Genomic DNA, 24,993 nt, shown 5'->3' with positions numbered 1-24,993 from the left:
TTCTGATCTTCCACCCCAGTGAGGGGAAGAGGATGTGATCATGCGACCGCCAGCAGAAGGGAAATTGTGAAAGCAACCCGCTGTAGAAAAGGCAGCCCACAGCCACCTCAGCATGCAGAGGAGGCCCAGCTGCTGAGAGGAGTTGCCTGAGAGTGACCTTTGCCTCTGCCTGTCCAGCCAGCATGGAACCAAAGCGGATCAGAGAGGGCTACCTTGTGAAGAAGGTGAGCGAAGGTGCCACTTACCAGGGTGTCAGTGGACATGGGCTGGGCTGGGGAGACTTGGGTCCAGCTCCACGGGCTACCTGCTCATCTTAGGAATGTTTCCTGCTCAACCAGTTGGGTTGAAATAGGGGAGCGTGGTAGCACATAGAATGCTGGAGTGGGGTTAGGGGAGTGGGGATACTCATCCAGCCCCGGCTTCCTTACAATTTGATATTACGGGTCTGAGAATTCCAGATGGCAGGGCCTGGAAGGTGGGGATCTAAGCTAACTCCCTCCAGATTTAGAATATCCTTTTTAAGAGGCACACAGATGTGTTCTGTCAGAAGATATACTCCTCTTCTATGGAGGTTTGTTGGAGGGACTATTCATTTTTTATTTAAATTCCCCTTCCCCTCAGTTCTTTTTTTGGGAGGGAAGGGAAAAAAAGTGATTAAAGAGTTGATATAATGATAGAGTAATTACGGCTTATTTCTTGGGCCAACTTCTTGGAATTGACACGTTAAAAAAAAACCTTATCTTTTTTTAATTGGGCTGAAATCTCTTCACTCACAATTCTTAGTAAATTTGCGTAATGTGGCATCGAGGTGGTAGATGCACCATTTTAAAGATTAGGGTACTGAAAAAGGCTTAGCCTCCCTGGTGTGCATCATGAAAATTGAATTTTCTTAGTGCTGTTGGTCTTTCTTCGGATGCTGAGTATGTGCTGTGTGGTTGTGAAAGCTCCCCGGGATGTGAATTCACACATAGGACTTGGTGTCCTGTGGGCAACACCTATATACACAGATATGCTCACACTAACCTCAGTGAGTGGATTGTTTCAGAAATGAGCTGAACGTAGTGCCTTCCTTCAGGTGCTTAGCTTTTTAGTTGAATGAACAGTGACTGTGAGTCTGTTTTAGGCTACTCATTTGTTTCAGGTTTTAGCCTACAATATTCTACCTGTAAGGGGGGTTAAATAGCACACATTGCTGCCTGCTTCCATTTTGACTTCAGGCTGGAGGGACCCTAGGTCATCTGGCCTAATTCCTTCATTTGCAGAAGAGGAGACAGACCCAGAAGGCTCGGTGATTGCCCCAAGTCACATGGCTATGACAGTTGTGACCAGCCACTCCTTCTCTGATGCTTAGGTTTCTGATTCATGGCACTGAACTTTGTTCATTACTCCAGCATTTTCTTAAAGCAGATTTATTCCAAGTTAGGATTTGTAGTGTATTTGTGATGGTGAGAGCTATGAGTTGGTACTGGAGAATAAGTGGGCCCTCAGCTGCTGATCTCTGTAGCCAGCTGTGCTTTGAAACATCCTTTGGAAAAGACACACTTATACATAGAAGTGTAAAAGATTACTTGCAATAGGCACCAATAATAATTGGCAAGACCTGGTAATAATTAATATTGACTTATTCCTTTCCTGATAACTTGTGCTAGTATCCTAAGAAGAGCAAGTGAATAGGAACATTTCTGCAAGTTTTTGTTTGTTTTTTTAAACAATTAAAAACATCTTGCAATGAAAATTCTGTTATAAAGTTTGTATGCTCATATTTTAATCTCCCTAAATTACAAAAATATGAAGGCTAAATTTCTAATGAGTGAAGCTGTCTCACTAAAAATTGGGGATGATAGAGTCAGGGTTGTCAAGCATGTGGATTTAAATTAATAAATAGTTTTTAATTAGTGAGAGTAGTTCTCTCAGATTGTAAAAGCCAATCTAGAAAATGTGCCTGGAATTAAATAGTGAAATTTTGTATTGATAGTTTTACAATTTATATCTTCCATAATTTTCATGTTTACAAGTTACATCTTCCATAATTACTGCATTTTTCTCTGGGACCTTTTGAACACTCTGATATAATGCATTAAGATTCTCTTTTTTTTAATTCTTCTAAAACTTTAATTTTAGGTTCAGGGATATATGTACAGGCTTGTTATATAGGTAAACTCCTGTGACAGGCGTTTGTTGTACAGATCATTTTGTTACCCAAGTACTATGCCTAGTATCCAATAGTTATTTTTTCTGATCCTCTCCCTTCTCCAACCCTCCATTCTCACATAGCCTCCAGCATCTCATTTGATATTTTAAAGAAATGTTTGGTCCAGAAATATTCCCTTTTTCAGCTGCAGAACTAAACCTAAAGACAGAGTTTCCCAAGAAGGTATTAAAGTTCTTAACTACTTTAGACATTAAGTTTCCTTCAGTTACCTCACGTGTGGGTTAAAAACTGCATATGTCAGGAATCTGACATATAATTGGTGTACATAAGCTGCGTAAGACACTGATTATTTGTATCAGCATCAATATATGCTTCAGTAGATAGTGGGGCCTCCCCTAGATGTTAATGGGGATATGTACTAGTTCCTGGGTTGGTTGCCAAATTAATTATGAAGGAAGGGGCCATAAAAATCTTTGAAAAGGCTCTTAGAAGCCTTGGCTATGGTTTTTGATATTAAAGCATGAAAAATAATAATAGTGAATCTTCCTCCATTCACCTTTTTCTCTTATGCAGTTCAAGATACCTGGGTAGTAACAGAGAACATCTTTGTCCTGTGTCTTGATTTATGAAATAATTTTATTGCAGATAAGATGTTTTGGGTGGAAAAAATATAGCATTAGAAAATGCTGGTGCAGGAATTTTGTCAGGTCAGAAATCTTGGGGTCAGTAGTGTTAACTGTAAAATGTTTCTGCTTTTCTTCTGTGCAAGATGACTGTTGACATTTCACAATCCAGGTTTCCCCTTTTGCCTCCTGAATAAGATCTCCAAATGAAGATAGTGGTTAAGAGGCGGAGGGAAAATACACGATTCTGTCATTTTCCAGCTTTTTCATTCCAAGTAACACCCATGTCTCTTTGCCTCAGAGTCTTTCACCTTACTTTTTTGTTTTAAAAAAGAGCACTTCTAGCCAACCATGGAGCAGCAAGCTGCTATACGAACATGACTTCACTTAATCCTAACCACCCTATGTGATCCTCATCTTACAGATAAGAAAACTGAGGCTCACAGAGAATAAGTGACTCGCCCACAGTGAAACATGTGGCAAGAGGATGACCTGGGATTCAAATCCCGGCCTGCCTAACAGCAAAGCTTACCATCTCATTGATCCCAGGCAGCATTCTGAAAGGCAGGCTTACCCTGGCCTGCAAAAGAACTCACTAGAGCCAGAGCAAGGCACGAACAAATTGTTTTGTGGGCAAGATTAGGTTTAAAAACCTCAGCCTCCCTTACTTTCTGTTTAGGGGGTTTCTTTCTGGCCATAAACATGTTTGGAAGGTACTCGAATACCTACTACTGAATTAGATATGTTCATCATCATAACTGGAAAAAATGAGAGAAGATCAAATTATATGCTCTGCATAACCTAGACTCCTCCAAGTCATGTCTCAAACCAGCCTAATTCCTAGAGGTTTATGGAGCAAGCTGTTGTTTCCAGGACAACCAACCTCACAAGCACTTGGCGCAGCAGCGCTGACTCAGAAAGTGGCTGAGGGATTTGGATGTCCTTTGAGGCTGGGAGAAAGCATAGGAATCAGGGTGATGGGAAAGGGAAGGGCAAGCAGCAGGGACAGGAAAGGAAAGGGCTGCAGAAAGCTGTGGTAGAAGTGGAAGAGAGCCCGAGAGTCAGGGTCCTGGCCCAGGAATTCTTTCCTGGATCTACCTTGTCTTCTAGGCAGCATGAAATAATCTGAAGCGATTTGTGCCTACTGATTCATCATCATTGTAATAGCTAACGCATGTGGCGTTTACCCTGAAGCAGGAACAGTTCCAAGCATTTCATGCCTTAAGGCATTTATACAACATACTTACGACAACTCAACAAAATGGGGACAATTATTATCCTTAATTAACAGATAAGGAGATTGAGGTACAGAGAGGCAAATGGCCTTGCCCAAAGTCACACAGTTAATAAGTGGCAGAGCTGGTTTGCAACCCAGCAGTGTGGCCCCAGTATCACGCAGAGCCTAACCACTTTCTATGTGGCCCTCGTGGGCTCGTACTGCAGTGACATTCTTTTCCAAAGCACTGTCACCATGATGAGGGGTACCCAGGGGAACCTTATGCCAGAGCGACTCCACAGTGTTGCCTACAAAACCGTACTTTTTTTTTTTTTTTTTTTTTTTTTTGAGACTGAGTTTTGCTCTTGTTGCCCAGGCTGGAGTGCAATGGTACGATCTCGGCTCACTGCAACCTCCGCCCCCAAAACCGTACTCTTACCTGTTTCTATGGTCGCCATTTTTCAAATGTATACTACGTGCTGGCCACTGTGGTGAATGCTTTATGTATATTATCTCATTTAATCTTCACAATAATGTGAAACAGGTGCTTTGTTACTTTCATTTTACAGGTGAGGAGACTCATGCTTGGAAAAATTAAATAAGTTACCTAAGGTTACAGAGCCTGGAAGAGGCAAAATTGAGATCTGAATTTAAATCTAAGGCTCCAGAAGTCATGCTGTTAAGCACTCTCTGTGCCATTTCTGTATTGCTTATTTAATATGTTTTCACTGATAAATTTTCCAACCTGGAAGAGTTCACTTATGTAAAAAATATGCTACTGAATAGACTAGTTCCTTTGCCTTCAGTGAGTTTATATAGGCACAACACAACCATTTGTTTGGGATGTTATGTCAGTGATTTGATGGATCAGACTGGAAAACTAGATGATGTGATTTATGTTGTAGCCAACACAAGGGCTTAATTGAGTGCAGCATCAACTTAAAATAACATGTCCCATGGGTGTGCAAGAATAGATAATAGTAACTGACAGTTCTGCTTTAGATACGCAGTTTTGATCACAGTGTAATTTTCCTTTGAATTCCAGCCATACATCAGTATGTGAAAAGAGAAATTTGAGGGAAAGGGGAAGTTAAAAGAGATGCCTTCACTTTGTAGGGAGTGTCTAAGAGGGATTCTAAACACAAATATCTGATTGCCCCAACCCTCAGCCATTGGTTGTAGCTTCTTTCTGTGATGCTGGGTGTACACAAGAAGGCACACTTCAATTTGTGCATTCATCACACTGACCTGGAGGTCACTCTCTCCCATGTGAGGTTGTGAACTATTCGAGAGCAGAGATAGGGTCTTGTTTATTTTTATTTTTATTTTATTTATTTATGTATTTTGAGACAGAGTATTGCTCTGTAGTCCAGGCTGGAGTGGAATGGTACAATCTTGGCTCACTGTAACCTCCACCTCCAGGGTTCAAGTGATTCTCTTACATCAGCCTCCCAAGTAACTGGGACTACAGGCATGTGCCACCAAGCCCAGCTAATTTTTATATTTTTAGAAGAGACGGGGTTTCACCATGTTGGCCAGGCTGGTCTTGAACTCTTGACCTCAAGAGATCCACCCGCCTTGGCCTCCCAAAGTGCTAGGATTACAGGTGTGAGTACTGCGCCCAGAGTTGCTTAATTTTGCATCCCAACAACCAGGCCAGTGTTGAAAGCATAGGAGCCATTCTATCATTATTTGTTGAATGAACGTGTCCCAAATAAAGAAACTTGCCTAAAATAGACTTCATAGAGACCAAAGTAACTTCTTAAGTCTTAAGAAAAAGTAATTTCAACGGGGGAAGTCATTTTTAGATGATCATGTAGAATATATTTCAAAGATTTATTATTATTTTTTGGCTTTCAAGCAAGCCCAAGGGTTGGCAGGGACACCTGGAAATAGAAGACTAAAGGGGGAAAAGAGGGACACCAGGCACCTTGGAATAGATGTGTAGGATCTCAGGGTAGAAAGAGATGTTACAGATTTAATACAGCTTCTCATCTGCGGCTTGCATTTCTTTTATTCATCTGTTAACAAGCATGCTTGAATACTTCTCTTGTTAGGGAACTCACTAATTACATTTTCTCCCTTAAGTTATGCAGAAAACTGTTTTCCTGAAACCTCCACCGGCTGGGACCTCAAAACAATCCAGGCGTTCACACCTGCTCTACCTGTTCCTTTATGGGCTAAAACCTAGTCAGTTCCTCCAACAGTTAGAGAGATGATACCATCTTTGTGTTCTGCTTTGAACAGGCTCTGGTTTACATGCAGCTTTGAGGTCACTTGAACTTAGTATAGTTCTCCAAGAGCACCTGATAAGCATAGAACTGTAAGGAACAGGTACTATTTAATGGGTGATTACTATATGCCAATTACTGATTTAAGCAATTTACATGGATTGTTTTCATCTCCCAACAAAGCTGAGAAGTAGATATCATCATATCTGCTTGCCAGAAGGAGAGAATGAAGTTTAAAAACTTTCTCAAGGCCACATTACTAGAAAGTGGCAGAGTTGGGATTTGAGCCTGAGCCATCCAGCTCCAGAGCCCATGGTCACCTGCAGGCTATGCTTCGTTTAAAGACAGAATTATCATTTTCCTTGCTTTCGATCTTACACTTCTCTGTATACAACCACAATGAGTTTAGTTTTTTTTTGACAGCCCACATCAAACTGCTGACTCATAGAGCTCCTTTTTTCCCACATGCTCATTTCCCACACCTTATAAGTCTTTAAAAAATATTATTAAAGAGAAAGGCTGTATCTTATTTAATTTCAATTTGCATTTCTTTGATTGCGGTTGAAGCAATCAATTATGTTTTATTGGACCCAGCTTTTATTCATTTGAGAATTGCTTATTTATATTATTTGCCCATTTAAAATATTGGGAGTGTTGATATATTTCTTATTGGTTCTAAAGAGTTTAAAGAATTAAGGATACTAATTTTTAATCATATGATGATACAAATATCTATGCATTTTCATTTGCTTTTCAGTTGTTGCAGTTTTTTAAATATAGAGAAGTTCATTTTTTTTTTTCTTGAGATGAAGTCTTGCTCTGTTGCCCAGGCTGAAGTGCAGTGGTGTGATCTAGGCTCACTGCAATCTCCACCTCTTGGGTTCAAGTGATTCTCCTGCCTCAGCCTCCCAAGTAGCTGGGACGGTAGGTGTGCATCACCACACCCAGCTAATTTTTGTATATTTTTATTAGAGACTGGCTTTCATCATGTTGGCCAGGCTGGTCTCAAACTCCTGGCCTCAAGTGATCCACCCACCTCAGCCTCTTAAAGTGCTGGGATTACAGGCATGAGCCACTGCGCCCAGCCGAGAAGTTTATTTTTAATATGGTTAAATCTGCCATTCTTTATGATTTCTTCTTTTGATGTCATGCAATGTCAGACTCTTAGGTGCTAAATTATACCAGTCCCATGATGATGAACAGGTATTTACCAGAAAACTTTAAATCTGACTCAGCATCCCATTGTGGACATGTACAGGTTTTGGCATATAATGGGTGAAAACACACATATGCTACACACACACACGCACACACACACACACACACACACAGACACACATACACACAGCATATGGATATATATGTGTGTATATATATATATATATATATATATCTCCATTGAAGTGAAATAGCTAGCTAAGTGGTCTGAAGAAATTGATACAGATTCCAGAATGACTCAGTGTTATGCAAGAACCAAAATGAAAATGACATCTGAGGGGAAGGGAAAAAACATAAAATTGAGAATCAGGAGACATGGATTCTACATTAACTGGTCAGATGTACTAGGCCAATCACTTAACATTAATTGTTCAGATGTGGTAGGCCAATCACTTAACTGGGCCTCCACTTTTTTTTTATCAATATGGTGACAGTGTTGGTAGATGATCCTAAATTTCTCTGTCATTTGGACATTCCATAATCACACTTCCAGGTTTGCTCTTGGGTGAGCATCAAGTGGGTTGGGGCCAGAAAAGGAAAAATTTAGGAATGGTCAAGGAGAGGTGCTGCCAGGTTACCCGAGTGAGAAACTGGTAGCTGCAGTAGTGGTGAAGAGGAGAGAAAAACCTCCTCAAATTCCATCATCCTGACCTAACTCAGCACTATCAGGCCTGGAAGGATGTTTAAGCTTTGTAAGTGGTCAGATTTCTCTTGTTTCATAAAGTATCAGCCTCTTCATTGTGCATAATGACCCTGAATCCCAAATGACACATCCTCCTCAGAGTCAGACCCCGGAGGCTGCACTTGATTTAGAAAAGCACAACGTGAAGGTTAGTTACATATGTATACATGTGCCATGTTGTTGTGCTGCACCCATTAACTCGTCATTTAACATTAGGTATATCTCCTAATGCTATCCCAACATGGCACATGTATACATATGTAACTAACCTTCACGTTGTGCTCATGTACCCTAAAACTTAAAGTATAATAAAAAAAATAAAAAAATAAAATAAAAATACAAACTCATTTTGGACAGTTGTCTCCAGAGGCTTTGTCTACTGAAGGCATGCAATGCCGGCTTATCGCTACTGATGCATCCCAATTTCAAAGTCAAAAGCCCTGAGTGATGATGGCAGTTAATAATCTCAGCTATTCCTGAGGTTGAATATTAAATGTTAGGTTTAAAACGGATTCTGGCAATCATCTAGTGCAACTTTTCATTTCTAGCTCTGAGAACATGTCTTTCTTTTCTTATTTCCAGGTATTTTTAAAATTTTTTATTAAATAGATTTGTCTATGTATTTCACTAATAGTATATTCTAAATTTTAATACATAGCAGAGTCATATGTTACTCATTCATTTCATAATTTTCCCAAGTTATTTTAAAAGTTAAGCCCACAGAAAAATGAGGAAACTAGTACCATTATTCATATACCCTTTACCTAGATTAATCAATTGATAATGGATGGGCACATTTGCTTTGTCTCTCCCTATCTCTGAATTTCTGTGTAAATAAACACACATATCATTTTAGGTTGAGATAGTTGAGAGTAATTTGCAGACATCATGCTACCTCACTCCAAAATACTTCAACATACATCTTCCAAGAAAAAGGACATTTTCCTATATAATCACAATGCCATTATCACATCTAAGAAATTTATTACTGATAAAATGCCATTATCTAATACACCTTTTACATTCAAATGATGCCAGATCACTCAATAATATTCTGCATAGCGGCTTTGAAAAGAATCCATGATTCAATCGAGGACAATTCATTGCATGAATATGCTGTTTTTCCAGTGGTTAAGTGAGAGAAGTAACTAATGTGGAATAGTTTCCTTCTATAGAAGCAACTTGAAGGGTGGTGTTACTATAATCACTGTATACCCCTCCATGGAGTTAACTAACAGGACCTGGAGTTAACAACTTTGTTTTTTAATTGAAGGATAACTTACAATAAGGTACATGAAGGGTGTCATAATTTTTTACATACCTATACCTCATGTAATCAACACACAGATAAAGACAGAGACATTTCTAGTATGCTATAAAGTTCCATTGTTCCCTTCCTAGTCTATACTCCCATCCTCGGTAACCATTATTGTAATATTTTCTCATAAGCTATGCCTGTTGTTGAACTTCATATGAATGTAATCATACTCTAAGCACATGTTTTGCCTGTTTGCTTTTCACTCAACATCTATGAGATTTATTTATAATGTTCCAGGTACTAGCGGTTCATTTTTAAAAAATTGCTAAGTTGTTTTCCATAGTATACATTTACTGTGTTAATAATGGATTTATATATTATATTATACAGTTTACTTATTCCTTCTCCTGTTGATGGGCATTTGGGTTAGTCTTTGTTTCTGGCTATGATGAATAAAGGTGTCATGAACATTCTTGATGAAACCTTTATGACAATATGCATTCATTTCTCTCAGATCTTTGCCCAGGAGTGAACTTGCTGGTGCAAAGGACATATATGTGTTTAGCTTTAGCATAAAACCACCAGATATTTTTTCTGAATTGGATGTGATATTCTGCACTCCTGCCAGCTATGTTTGGTACTTCCAGTTATTCTACCTCCTTGTCAAGTCTTATTCTTCTCTGACTTTTAAAATGTTAGGTACTCTAGCAGGTGTGTAGAGGTATCTCATTGTGATTTGAATCTGCATTTTCCTGATAAATAATGATGTTGAACACTTTTTCATAAGCTTTTGGATGTTTTCTTTACTAAAGTGCCGCTCGATACTTTTTGCTCATTTAAAAATAGGATTGTTTGTACTTGTCTTATTGATTTGCAGGAGTTCTTTGTATTCTAGATATGTTTCAGTTGTAAAACAGAAAGGCATTTTACTGGAATTATTTCATGTGTTGGCACAGTGTCTGATCTTGCTCATTTTTAAAAGGGGAAATAATCCAGTGTTCGTCTGGAATAGTTATTCTGCCCATGCAGAAAAGAGATAGGGTATTTTAATTTAGAAAATTATTTTAGTAACTAGAACAAAGGAAATGTTTGGACAAGCAAAGTGATAGTCCCACAAGTATTTATCTTTGCATAAATAGTCTTCCTTTTGGTCAACTGGACCTTTATATAGAGGCCCTTTGTATTTTGAGATAAGCAGCAGGGTCTCTTGGGAACTGGATGATAATTCTATTTTGTGGTAGTCATGACAGGGTGATATCATGGGTTAAAGAATAGACCTTTGCCAAATTCTTCCAAAATATAGACCAGAAATAGAGACTTCCCTGTTTTAATCAGAATGGTCAATTTATTGCTAAAGGGGCAGCTGGCATGAACCCAAACTGAAAACATTTTAAGTAAGGATTTTTTTAAGGGCTACATTAATGTGGATAGCCTCATTCTGGCATTATAGACCTTTTGCAAGTGATTTTCATACAACTTAGCCATGCCTGCACACAAGGCTGCTGTCTGAGTTTCTTTTTGACATTCATATTCAGATAAAATCTGATTAGCCCAAGAGATGGAAGCAACTGCAGGGTGCACGTCACCACTTATGACTGCTTGCCTATGGGAGACACGGCTGTTGGATCACGACACTTTTCCACTGAGTCCAGCCTCAAGCATCCACTACTACTCAGTCTGAATTGACACTTGAGATAGATTCTACTTGCCATTCTTGAGTTGAACTGAACTCAATGGGCAGGTTTGGGAGCAGAAAACAAACCACATAAAGTCAGCCTGAAATGTACCAGGGGAGCTTATGGGTTGACTGTCACTGTATATACATTTTATCTTAATTAAAAAAAAATTCCAGTAGAATGACAGTCCTCCTCTCCCCTGAAGGCATCCTTCCTGCGCTGCCTTGTGCAAATGTGGACCACCTGCCTCCACACTGGCCAAAGCTGAGCTACATATTGTCCTGCAGAGGTCTATAGGATCATTTTAGGAAATATTGTCACACTTATTGTGTCTATTCTTATGTTAATCATTTCATTATGTCTTATTTATTCAGTCCTGTCTATTAATTAATAATGTGATCTTATTTTTAATTTTTAAAATTTAAATTTTTGTGGGTGCATAGTAGGTATATGTATTTATAGGGTACATGAGATGTTTTGATACAGGCATGCAATGAGTAATAATAACACCATGGAGAATGGGGTATCCATCCCCACTAAGCATTTATCCTTTGTGTTACAAACAATCCAATTACGCTCTTTTAGTTATTTTAAAATATACAATTAAGTTGGCAATAGTCACACTGTTGTGCTATGAAATCGTAGGTCTCATTTATTCTTTCTGTTTTCTTGTTTTTGGTACCCATTAACCATCCCCACCTCCCTGCAGTCCCCCACTTCCCTTCCTGGCCTCTGGTAACCATCCTTCTACTCTCTGTGTCCATGAGTTCAGTTGTTTTGATTTTTAGATCTCACAGATAAGTGAGAACATGTGATGTCTGTCTTTCTGTGCATGGCTCATTTCACTCAACATAATGATCTTCGGGTCCATCCATGTTGTTGCAAATGACAGGACCTTCTCTTTTATGGCAAAGTAGCCCTCCATTGTGTATATGTACTACACTTTCTTTATCCATTCATCTGTTGAGGGACACTTAGGTTGCTTCCAAATCTTATCTATTGTGAACAGTGCTGCAACCAACATGGGAGTGCAGATATCTCTTCCATATACTGATTTCCTTTCTTTTCAGTATATGCCCCCCAGTGAGATTGCTGGGTCAAATCGTAGTTTCTGTTTTTAGTTTTTTGAGGAACCTCCAAACTGTTCTTCATAGTGGTTGTACTAATTTACATTCCCACCAACAGTGTACAAGTATTGCCTTTTCTCCACATCCTCGTCGACATTTCTTATTGCCTGTTTTTTGGTTAAAAGCCATTTTAACTGAGATGAGCTGTTATCTCATTGTAGTTTTGATTTGCATTTCTCTGATGATCAGTGATGTTGAGCACCTTTTCATATGCACACTTGCCATTTGTATGTCTGCCTTTGAGACATGTCTATTCAAATATTTTGACCATTTTTTGAATGGTTTATTAGATTTTTTCCCTCTAGAGTTGTTTGAGCTCCTGTTATATTCTGGCTATCAATCCTTTGTCAGATGGGTAGTTTGCAAATATTTTCTGTCATTCTGTGGATTGTCTCTTCACTTCGTTGACTGTTTCCTTTGCTGTGCAAAAGCTTTTTACCTTGATATGATCACATTTGCTTATTTTTGCTTTGGTTGTCTGTGCTTATAGGGTATTGCTCAAGAAATTTTTGGCCAGACCAATGTCTTGTAGATTTTCCCCAATATTTTCTTATAGTCATAATGTGATTTTAATTACCACCGTTCATTCCACAAATTATTGATTGAACACCTGACAATATGATGGTGAAGTAAGTTCTTGCCCTCCTGGAACATATAGTTGGGTGGCAATAGTTGACAGAGTGATTTTACACACTTTATATATAAAACATGTGTATACATATGTATTTAAAGATATATACACTGTATAATGTATATGTACATTATTCACGTATAAGCATATGGCATGCATTATACACTTATATATATATATTTTATACATGATCTAAATCTAAACTATGCTTTAAGATGGAATTATTATCTCTCTCTTAGGAAACAAAAAGCCATGGCTCAGAAATATTAAACATTTTACCCAAAGACATGTACAACTAATAAGTGGTTGACATGAGGCTCAAAGGTAGGTTCGAGTTTTGACCCCAAATCATAGCATACACTGAAGTATCCTAAATACTTCAAGCATCATTGGATGACATGTCATACAATAATGGAGGAGGCCTGCAAGTCTGAGGCAGGCCGGATTCTTCACAATCCCAAACCTTATTCCACCAGAAGAGAAACCAAAGGGAGGTGTGTTTCCTCACAAATACATTCATGCAGGTCCTCAGGGCCTTCAGCTTTCCCATTCATTACTCCACATGGTAACTGGCTAAATATTTTTGACTCTTCCTCATTGGGATGATAGTGATACCAGTTCATTATCATTTTTCCAAGAATAGAGAGGATGAAAACTCAAAGCGTGGAAGACATTCATACATGGCCATCTGTCAAGATACTTAATAATACAACCTCTCATTTGTAGAGCACATTCGAACTTGTAAAGCCTTATCCAAATTATTTCATTTCATATGTGCTAGAAATCTCTGAGGTAGTCATTCTTATCATTTTAGTGCTGGGAACTGAGCCTTAGAGAGGGCAAGTGGCTTACACAAGTGTGGGCAGTAAGAAAGTCATAGAACCAGCTGGGCGCGATGGCTCACACCTGTAATCCCAGCACTCTGGGAGGCTGAGGCAGAAGGAACACTTGAGATCAGGAGTTCAAGACCAGCCTGGCCAACACGGTGAAACCCTGTCTCTACTGAAAAAAATAACATAAATATTAGCTGGGTGTGGTTGTGCACACCTGTAATCCCAGCTACCTGGGAGGCTGAGGTGGGAGAATTGCTTGAACCTGAGAGGCGGAGCTTGCAGTGAGCTGAGATCATGCAATTGCACTCCATCCTGGGTGACAGAGAGAGAGAACCTGTCTCAAAAAAATAAAAATAAAAATAAAAATAAAATTTAAAAAAAGAGACAGAGAGAGAGAGTGCTTGAGCTAGATCATTTAAGATTCAGCCAACCATCTCAGCAGTGTTACCAGAGCTTGTAAGTGAAGGCAGATTTGGGGTAAAACCAGCTTTTATTTATATGTGTCTTCAGTGAGTCAGATTAGTTGGTTTGCAGGCCATATTTTGAAAACCACTAGGCTTTAGAATATTTAATTCTTTCTCCAATTCTGACTAACCCTCCCAAGAATTGAAATGTTCTAAAACCCTGAAAAATGAAAACCCTTCCAACTGAACACCCATAATGATCATTTTTGTATTTTTCTCCTCAAAATAGGCAGTTAAACATGTAAAAATAAATAAAGACTTCAAAAAAAAAAAAAGAACTATACTCTAAGATCATGTGTCAGATGTAGTTTCAGAAGCAAGATCTGCCGGCAGTTCTTACACATAGCGGGGGTGAGAATGTTTCTGTGAGGTGGGTCCTTTGTGGTTCTTAATGGTGTGAACCAGACATGAAAAGGGAGGTGCAGGGGAAATCATAGCAGGAAAGGGTTTGGGTGGGGATGAAGTAGATAATAAGAAGGATTGGTTGCTCTTTTCAATGAAGTGTGATAGCTGCTAGCATTTGGCAGTTTGGGAAATGATCTTCTTTTGTATTATTTTAATGAACATCCCCTGTGTGCTCAGTATCATGAACCAAGGAAAGTACCTGATAATGTAATTGCCATGGAGAAGGAAAGATAACCACACTGAAGACAATTAAAGAACTATATGAGGAAATATATAACAAAGTTCCAGGATGTATGGCACAATCAGTGAGAAAAGCAGGAGGCACCCCTGAGATCAGGGTGGGTCTGTGCATTTCGGGAAGCCTCATCAATGAGGTGGCTAAGCTGAGCCTTGAAGGACAGGGAGAGGTTAGGCAAGGTGAGAAAGAGGAGAGGGCAGAGTTGGGGAGGAGTATTCCAGAGAATGGGGTTGGCTTGAGCAAAGAGCCGGGAGTAGAAATGAGAATGGCTCCCCAAGTAGCCACTGATTTGAGAGGATTTGTGTTGAAGGAAGAGAGATGATGTCACCAAACATTTTAAAAACCAACTGTAAGTAAATATAGAATCTTTCCTGTTAGGAAGAAAATACAGTTTGCAAAGAGCCCTGTCCATCTCAGCTCTTTTGGTTGTCATTACAGGGGAGCATGTTCAATACGTGGAAACCCATGTGGGTTGTATTGTTAGAAGATGGAATCGAATTCTATAAGAAGAAAAGTGACAACAGCCCCAAAGGAATGATCCCGCTGAAAGGGAGCACTCTGACTAGCCCTTGTCAAGACTTTGGCAAAAGGATGGTGAGTTGACATCATGAGCTGCCGTGAACCCCTGGTCAGGCACTCAACTTTTGGTGCAAGCATTGCCTACAATGTGGGTGGTGCTCCTTGGGCTGGTCCCTCTCACCACCACCCACACCCCACCCTGGCATTTGGGTTTCTCTTGGCTAGAAGAGGTTTAGGCCAATGGCCTCTGCTTCATGAGGGGCCCCAAGCCCTTGAAATAAGTCATTTCTAATGGGATGTGTTTTGATTTTCAGTTTGTGTTTAAGATCACTACGACCAAACAGCAGGACCACTTCTTCCAGGCAGCCTTCCTGGAGGAGAGAGATGCCTGGGTTCGGGATATCAAGAAGGCCATTAAATGCATTGAAGGAGGCCAGAAGTTTGCCAGGAAATCTACCAGGAGGTCCATTAGACTGCCAGAAACCATTGACTTAGGGTGATTTTCTGTGTTTACTTCTCTTTACCCATTCCTTCTGAAAGACACAAACATAGCAGATCCTGCTCCAAGGCTTGCTTTGACCACCTCTGATGTTGTATCCACTCTGCCAGGTCAATACTGGCACTTGGTGTACTAAAATGTTTACCTGGGTCTGAAGGAGTGATCCAAGGCCTACTAGCTGAGGAGAGGAGGCGAATGGAGTACAAATTCCCTCATACTGGGTACCAGAGAGAGAGAGAGAGAGAGAGAGAAAGAAACATCATCATTGCATTTATAACATAGCCATAATAAGTCAGTCTTGAAATAAAGCTTTAGGATCTTTAGGTAGAAAGGAAAAAGCAGGGGCTATGCATCCAAGCAAGCAAGGTTTCAAGTTCAAATTCATTCATTTACACACTCAGGAAGGGCCAGCCGGGGTAAACACCCATCCTGGTGGAAGCTATTTATGTCCTGACCCAGTTTAATGGCCGCTGATGTTGGTTGGCTTGGAATTGCAGGTGATAGTTGTAGACTAAAGGTGGTCAGAGGCCAACAGGAAGATCTAGCTCCTGACAGAGGTTGGGAATGGGATTTCTTCCTTCCTGAGTATCTCACATCTTTGGTCACATGAGCCCCTTTCTCTAGGAGTCACTTTCTTCTTGGTAGTTTTGCTTTTTTGTTGAGCATTCCCTGAAGCAGGAGCCGTGTTGACAAGAATCCCATGCCAGCTGCTTAAAATGTCCAACAAGAATTTTGTTTTTATGGAGGGTGGGGTGGGGAGAAGCACTGAGAGGAGCCTAAAGACATCCCTTCTGCACTTCTGCATGACGATACAAGACTTGGCATGGCACAGGAGTTTGACAAAGTTTGTGAACTGAGCTGAGTGAGACTCAGCAGCCTCCTTCACCACAAAAGCTTTTTGGCAAAGAGCTCCAAGGAGGCACCTAGTGCAGCTGCAGCTGCTGATGGGGGCCATCGAGTGACCACAGTCCTGGCCAGTGCTGTCAGAACTAAGTGGGAAAAATGCTCGGGCTATAGGGAGCCACAGGCTACATGGAAGGGGTCTTCTGTTTTGTTGCTTAGAGCTTCTCTCGTAAAGCTATCTTTGATGTATTACTTCAAGGACCAAAATGAGAACTTCTCACCATTTTGCCTTATATCTCATCATTTTAAAGATAAGACATATGCTTAGTGGAAGCATTCACTTTCTTAAAGGCAAATGTCTACCACAGATGGTCCCTTGAAGAGCATTAAAGAATTGGGATATGAGGTTTGAGGGACATTAAAGACGTAGAATGTGTAGAAAATGGACCCTAGGAACCTTTCATCTTTGACCTCTAAATTGGGGCAAATCTCCATCCTAGGCACCAATAATTAAATCAACAAAGAGCTGAATGAATTTAAGAGAATTTAGGAGACGTTAAGTACCTTCCAGCATTGCTAAACACTGTGCAGGCTACAGAGTTATGCAGATATGAATGCTGCCCCTCCACTACTTATGATCTGATGGAGGGAGATTAAGCTCAGGGGATACCTGGGGTGGGGGAGTTTGTGCTCACCTCCCAGAGAGAACTTACCATTCTGAAATGTTCCCCACTCATCCAACTGGGTTTTTTGTTTGTTTGTTTGTTTGTTTGTTTTTTTATCTCTGTGCAGTGCCTTATATTTGTCCATGAAAGACACTGAAAAAGGAATAAAAGAACTGAATCTAGAGAAGGACAAGAAGATTTTTAATCACTGCTTCACAGGTAAAAGCACTTGCAGGCCTGAAATAGGGCAACTGGGAAGGCGATATGGAGTCCTCCTTTGGCCTCGTCTGTGAGGTGGGGGTATGAAGTATGGGGGTTGGAAGGGGTCCCAGAATGCAGCCTGGTGAGCCTGAGGATGAAGCTCCTACAGAGTGAAAATAGAAAGAAGTTTGTTGTTCAAGCTAAAGATTTTGTTCAAGCTTTATTTGTTCAAGTTAACATTTGTTCAAGCTAATGTTCCAATCAAAGGATTTTTTTTCTCAATAAATGGCATTATGTTGAGACTTGCTAGAAATAGACACAGAATTGGATAAGATGCAACCCTTACTACGATAAACAGGGATTAAGGCATACAATGTAAGTTTTAAATGACAATATTAGGGCTATCAGAGGCTGCACAGGGTCAGGTATTAAGTGTTATGAGTTTAGGTAGTATGGTGTAGTGGTTAAAAACATGTCTTTTAGAGCTAGACCACCTTGGTTCAAATTCTGGCTCTGCAACTTACTAGTTATAAAACCTTGGCTCAATAACTTAGCCTCTCTGTGCTTCACTTTATCTGTCTATTTAGTGGGGATAATCACAGTGCACCTACCTCATAGGCTTGCCATTATGTGTGTAGAGTAGTGCCTGGCACACACTCAGTGCTATATGGTGCAAGCTCAAGTGGTTATTGTGTTTTAAGTGGTCACATGTCTGTACAACCAATTCCAGGGGTTCAAAAAAAGAGAAAGAGCTCAGGGGTTGATGGGATGAATAGGAGGTGGTACCCAAATTTGACCCTGAAAGATGGGTAGAATTTCATTAAATATTTACAGGAGGATTTTTGATGAGGAGCCAGGGCAGAGGATGAGCAGAGGATGGGCAAAGGATGGTGAGGACAAAGTTATGAGGCAGACATATGCAGAATATGCATCTAGAAAAAGAAACTGACCAGCCTAGTAGGGCTGACGGTTCATCAGGGGGAGCAAAATGGGATGTACAATTTGGTACTAAGTTTGTCAGATACCAGGCCTGGCTTTCTTATGGTGACAGGAGAGATCAAAGGAAGAAAACTCTGAGCTGATACAGCAAATGTGGAATCTAAGAGGATGTGCCATCAACAGATAATCCATGAAATTGGTCCAGGTCAGGATCAGCAAGGCTAAGGGGAAAAGGCTTTGATCACTGACGATGAGATAGTGCTCCGTGGGAATAAGCCTCAGAGTCAAGGCAGCAGCCCAGTATCAGACAAGGCAGGGCTGAGATTTGGGATCAAGACACCAAGCTGTGGGTGGTGGTATGAGAAAGTGACAAGAACAAGGGAAGTTCCCAACTCTATCAGGACCGAGGTCACTGCAACACCCTTGGGCAAAGGGAACAGGAGGGCATTTCAATGTAGACTTGGGCACCCAATCCAGGTCAGACTGATTTCCACTGTAATGTGTTACTGAGTCCCAGACTATTGGGCTGATTTTTTTCTTCTTTTTCTCCTTCTCCTTCTCCTTCTCCTCCTTCTCTTTCTCCTTCTTCTTCCTCTTGTTCTTATTCTTCTTTTCTCCTTTTTCCTCTTCCTCTTCTTTTTATTTGAGACGGAGTTTCACTTTTGTTGTTCAGGCTCACTGCAACCTCTGCCGCCCGGGTTCAAGCGTAATTCTCGTGCCTCAGCCTCCTGAGGAGCTGGGATTACAGATGTGCACCACCATGCCTGGCTAATTTTTGTATTTTTAGTAGATTCGGGGTTTCACCATGTTGGCCAGACTGGTCTCAAACTTCCAACCTCAGGTGATCTGCCTGCCTTGGCCTCTCAAAGTGGCTTGTAATCCCTAAGATTACAGGTGGGCTAGTACTTCTTAAATCCTTGTTGAAGGCCAGGGTGGGTTTTGGACATTTCTATGGGTGGAGCCTTCATGGGGGAGTCAGGTGGCCTCGGCTGGGAGATGAAGGCTGTAGCAGAGACTGGGACCCAGCAGTGCTGACACATGATGGAAGACCTTAAATGTCCGATGACAGGCAGACTAGACCAAACTTGTCTTTCAAGTTTCAGCATGCCTCACTGAGTGAGCATGGATGCAAGGGTTAGAACACTTAAAAGTGACAGCCCAGAGCAGTTGTAACTTTGGCCTAAGATCACTCAGATTCCCTGAGCCTTAATTTTCTTATCCTTAAAATGAGGACTGCAATTACCACCCTGCCTCTTTCACAGGCTGCTATGAAGATAAAAAGAAGAAATGCAGTGTCACTTAGTTTATCTTTGTAGAGAAAGAAAAGTGAGCAAAAGCCTTTCATACATGAAATTCATGGAAGGCTCGCTATCCAACTGCTGTCACTCCTGTTTTGAGGGCGGCATCCCTACTGCTTTTGCCTGGATGACAGGACAGGCAGGCTGTCATGTTGACTCCCTTGTTGGCTACATTTGTAAGGAACACACTGCTTTTTATTTTTATTTTTTTCAATTGACACATAATGGTACATATTTATGGGGCACAATTAATGTTCTGATACACATATACATTGTGCAGTGATCAAATCGTGGTAATTAGTGTATCCATCACCTCAAATATCTATCATTTTTTTGTTGTAAGAACAAACATGCTGTTTTTAATACAAAGCCTCATTGTAACCTGCTAATAATCCAATGTATGGGTCAATTTCATTTTCTTCTCTTTGCAATCATCTCTTGAGGCAGAAGGTTGCTTAAGTGACTTCTCAAGGTTCCTGCTAGACTCTGCAAAGTCATGACAATCAGTGCAGGTGATGTCATCAAATTTTAATTTAGGACATATATCAATCACATTATTTCCTATTTAAAAACTTAAAATGATTTCCCATTAGCCAAATTTCTTACTGTGCCATCAAAGCTCTCCCCACCCACCCTTCACCTCCCTCCTCCTCTTATTTCCTTTTGCCTTCTTTCCACCAACTCCTCCCCTGCCCCATGGGGCTTTTATGCCTGAGTGCATCTGTTCACACTGCTGCCCCCTCAGCTTGTGCTGGTTCCTCTGCATCCTGCTTCATATGCTTGGCAAACGCCTACTCATGTTTTAAGCCTCTGCCCAGTGTCACTTCCTCTATGAATCTTTTCCTGACGGCGCATGCACAGCCCTCTTCTCTCACCTCCTTCACCTCTTTCACACCTTCAGATTTGACCCAGTAGTCTCGCAACTGACTTATAGCAGAGCACTTGTTACAAGACTTATTTGTTACACCCATCATGCCCTTTTACACTCCTTGAGGGAATTTCTCCAACACCCAGTAGAGTACCTAGCATTGAGTAGGTGCTCAGTAAATGTTTGTTCATTAATGGGATAAGTGAGTGGGTTAGTAAAACCTATTTCTTTGATGCATGTGTTGCTTTTTCTTTTTTAAGACAAATACTTTATTTTTTATTTTTAAAGTTATTATTTTTTGAGATGGAGTCTTGTTATGTTGCCTGGGCTGGTCTTGAACTCCTGGGCTCAACTATCCTACTGCCTCAGCTTCCAGAGTAGCTGGGACAACAGGTGTGCCACCATACCTGGTCGTGTGTTTCTTCTTAAGCAGCATCTAGATGTTCTTAAAAACCCTTTACATAGTTTTTTGTTTGTTTGTTTGTTTGTTTCTAGTGGGTATCTATCCCACTTATTTTGTTTTCTCTTTCTTGAAATAACAGGGGAGACAAGACAAGTCAGACCTGTGGGTGCGCTGGAGTCAGTTCAGGGGTGATTGTCAGGGGCTTGTTCTTCGGTAAGGAGAGTTAACCTTCCCTGTGCTGGTCCCATCTAGGTAACTGCGTCATTGATTGGCTGGTATCCAACCAGTCTGTTAGGAATCGCCAGGAAGGCCTCATGATTGCTTCGTCGCTGCTCAATGAGGGGTATCTGCAGCCTGCTGGAGACATGTCTAAGAGTGCAGTGGATGGAACTGCTGAAAACCCTTTCCTGGACAACCCTGATGCCTTCTACTACTTTGTAAGAAAAGCTCCCCATCTCTTCTTCCTGTAAGGGAGGCTGCCCTGAGCAGATTCTAGATTGATTTCAGTTCATAGACATCTATAGAGCGCTGTTAGGCAGCGGGTAGGGAGGTCAGCCAGGAAGAACAAGGGAATACCTGAAGCTCCCAGGCCCATTTAGAGCTTCTGTTATACCAGCATTTCCCAACTCAACAGCTGCCCTCTCTACAACACTCGCCCTGTCCAAGTGAATTTGTTATTATAAAAGGATACTACTGTTTACTTGAAAAAAATTTTTTAAAGGACATTTTAAAGTTTATTGTTTCCTATTTATTTATTATTATTTTTTATTTATTTAGATGTAGTCTTGCTCTGTCACCCAGGCTGGAGTGCAGTGGTGTCATCTTGGCTCACTGCAACCTCCGCCTCCCGGGTTCAAGCGATTTTCCTGTCTCAGCTTCCCAAGTAGCTAGGATTACAGGCACGCGCCACCACACTCAGCTAATTTTCATATTTTTAGTAAAGACAGCGTTTCACCATGTTGGCCAGGCTGGTCTCGAACTCCTGACCTCAAGTGATCCACCTGCCTCTGCCTCCCAACTATCTGTTCTTATTCTAAGCAATAATTCATTTATAAAACTGTCCTAGACCCTAGTCCATGGCAAGCATTCTCTAAGACAAGAAGATACAGCCAAGTAGACAAGCGTACTGGAGGGACAGGCAAAAATCCTGCCCTACTGCAGCTTCCTTTCCAGACAGGAGTCTATAAATCACAGGTTTGATGTATTAAGTGCATTATTCCAAATGTATGTTAAAACACATGACTCTTAATACAAAATGTGTCCACGGATGTCACTTCCTGCAGTCATCTTGTGTACCTCCCACAGTATGCTTACCCACGATTGGGAAACACTATATTATACAATGTGAACCTGTTCTTAGGCCACGTGAGCAATGGTGGATTTCTTGGGGGATTTTGGCAGTTTTGTTTCTATCTTGGATCAGAGCACAGAATTTAGGAAGTTACCTAAGAGAACCATCCTTCTTATAAACATGAAGTGAACACCCTAGAGGGTTTCATTTCACTTTAGGGGAAGTTCCACAGTCTGTTTTTTTTTTTCTTCAGTCCTTTCATCTGGTTGTTTATAGCCATTTCAATGCAGGATTCTAAAAATACCCATCACAGTGGCTCCTCTTCCTCGGTCTGATTCATCATCTACTTTTGCTGAGCAAGTCCCACTTCCCTCATAACCTCAGGGGAAGAGGCTGGACACATGCTGTCACTTTTCTCCAAGAGGGGGCTCAGTGGCAAATGTTGAGCTGGCGATAGTATTGCGAATGAGAAATTAGCCTGCCCTGCTTTCAAGGATGTGACCATGATATCCTAAGAGAAGGAAGGCTTTGAAGGCAGACATGTGCCTGGTTAGGAAGATGGAGCTAAAGTTAGGATACAGCTTGGGAGACCCTCCAGAATAAAAGGATATTGACAAGATCACACCTGAGTGGAGACAAGAAAGGAACAGCCCCGGAAGCAAGTAAAAGGAGGAGGAGAAACTCGCTCATCAAGGACCTTTGAAGTTCAGATTGGGATGTACACAGGAATGGAGGAAAAAGGAGGAGGCTGCCCTCATGGCTGGAGGGGAGGGGGAAATGGAGATGGCACAAGTTGCAATGTGCCTAAGACTGGTGACGTTAGCTTGCTGTTTGATTTTCCAACAGCCAGACAGTGGGTTCTTCTGTGAAGAGAATTCCAGTGATGATGATGTGATTCTGAAAGAAGAATTCAGAGGGGTCATTATCAAGCAGGGATGTTTACTGAAGCAGGTGAGTGGCCACCACTGCTCCCATCTATCCTTTTCCCTTTACAAGGTCCTTTTTGTTTCTAAGTTACCCAGTGACTTTTGGTTTGTTTGGTTAATAGTCAAGCAGAAAATGAAACCCACAGAGTGAAAGATAGATGAGTAGCTCTTTAGATATCAAAGTGGCTTTAGATCAGGAAGATTGAGTTTGACAGGGCAGAAGATGTCCCTAAAAGTAGGAAAATGCCTCTTTTATCAATATCATAGGAAAAAAAAAGGTGTTTCAAGAAAAATATGGCCGGAGGAGATAAATTGTCTAAGAGATGCCATCCAAAAGACAAAGCTGTCTCATGGTAAAAGTACTTCCATTTTACCTGTCCCTCCTCCCTTCAAAGCAACCAGGAAAACAGGAACAGGCTACACCCAGAAGAGGAACAGAGTACACCACTGAGAGCAAAGAAGAGTCATTCCAGTCTGTGCTTAGGGCATGACAAGACCAAAACCTGGGCATGCAGAGGCCAGTTCACAGGAACAGCAGGCAAAAGTCAAATGCAGATTGAGGGCATGGACAGAGTCCTGGGGGGATGTCCAGGTGTCCACAGGTACAGGCCACCATCAGTCTTGGAGGCAAGGGCTGGAGAGTGCTGAGGAGCTCTAGTCGGTTACCAGGTGCCAAGGCATATGATGCCAAGAGGTAAGAGATGGACAGGGGCCAAGATGACTGAGGAAGCCAGGACCAGTACCTGGTGGAGGAAGTCGCAGGAAGACATGAGAATATTCAGGGGGAAGCACAAGGCATCTTAGAGGCCAAGGCTGCTTTGCAGGACCAAGGTCTTGCCTTCCTGGCTGCACTGTAAGCTGCCTTAAAAGTGCTGCTCAGTATATAATGGAGAGAATCTGTTGCCATCAGGAGATTTCCATGTACAGTCTATAGTCTCCACGGGACTGGGGGATTTGATTTATTTCATGTTAGGACCCTGAATGTCCATCTTAGTGATTAATGGAATGGGCAAGGAGGGAAGAACCAGAGAAGAGCCCATATTTACATTTATAAAGAGGGACTCTGGGCTGGGCTAGCAGAAAGGAGGTATAGGTATGGATTTTGAGTTTCACTGGGGGAAGTGGGACATTCGAATGGAAAAATTACCTTCATATCAGGTTTTAAGAGAACAGTGTCCTAAGAAATATATGGCAAGGATTTATAAAGAATTCATGGACTATTATAGTATTTTTTTATGACAGGGTGACCAGCTGGCTAGATTAAAAGAAAGGCATGGGGCAGGGCCAGCCTTATGCCGGGAAGGCTCGGGCAGTTGCCTGCGGACAGTTTGCCCGCTGCTGCTTTCTCGTTGGTTTTGCCAAATATTCCTATGTTCCTGGCTCTTTGATTGCAGGTGCTGGAATGTGGCTGTTAAGACAAGAAGAGTAACTTGGGAGGAAATTCCTTTATTTTGTTGATTTCTTCCATAATTCTATATTGTTATCAGTTATTTCTTGAATTGGTTGATTGGGCTAACTCGAATCTAGAATGGGGCTCTTGGAAAGCCAAGGATGAAGGCTAAAAAAGAGTAGATAAAGTTGGGACTGAACTGGAGCCACGTCTCAGTGAAGCAGCCCAGTAGGAGACCTGGGATGGTCAAAAATTATGTGTGGGTAATGAGTGTCTGGATGTATTTTGAAGACAATAGGGACAAGGATTGAACTTATGTGTTTTCCTTTGCCTTCCTTTGCCTGGCCTTTGATAGGTACAATTTAGCCTTAGCTAGCTTGGTTGGTGCACATTTGAA

At 41.1% G+C, this 24,993-nt stretch overlaps 1 protein-coding gene across 2 annotated transcripts in view; it reads left to right on the top strand.

The window, feature by feature from the left end:
• PLEK (pleckstrin) overlaps positions 1-24,993 on the top strand; it is a 145,926-nt gene that overhangs the window by 113,710 nt on the left and 7,223 nt on the right. Inside the window, exons 1-6 of one of the 2 annotated variants that reach the window (XM_004029345.5) lie at positions 5-224; positions 15,193-15,348; positions 15,588-15,769; positions 17,408-17,499; positions 21,242-21,426; positions 23,127-23,231. In XM_004029345.5, the coding sequence (XP_004029394.2) occupies positions 183-224; positions 15,193-15,348; positions 15,588-15,769; positions 17,408-17,499; positions 21,242-21,426; positions 23,127-23,231 (762 nt within the window). In that variant the 5' untranslated portion in view covers positions 5-182. Of the gene's footprint in view, positions 1-4; positions 225-15,192; positions 15,349-15,587; positions 15,770-17,407; positions 17,500-21,241; positions 21,427-23,126; positions 23,232-24,993 lie in introns of those variants that run through there. The other variant, XM_055378895.2, reaches the window with a different exon arrangement.

The sequence above is a fragment of the Gorilla gorilla genome, chromosome 12 (genome assembly GCF_029281585.2).
Source record: "Gorilla gorilla gorilla isolate KB3781 chromosome 12, NHGRI_mGorGor1-v2.1_pri, whole genome shotgun sequence".
Taxonomy (NCBI): domain Eukaryota; kingdom Metazoa; phylum Chordata; class Mammalia; order Primates; family Hominidae; genus Gorilla; species Gorilla gorilla.
This window is presented reverse-complemented; position numbering and strand designations above follow the sequence as displayed.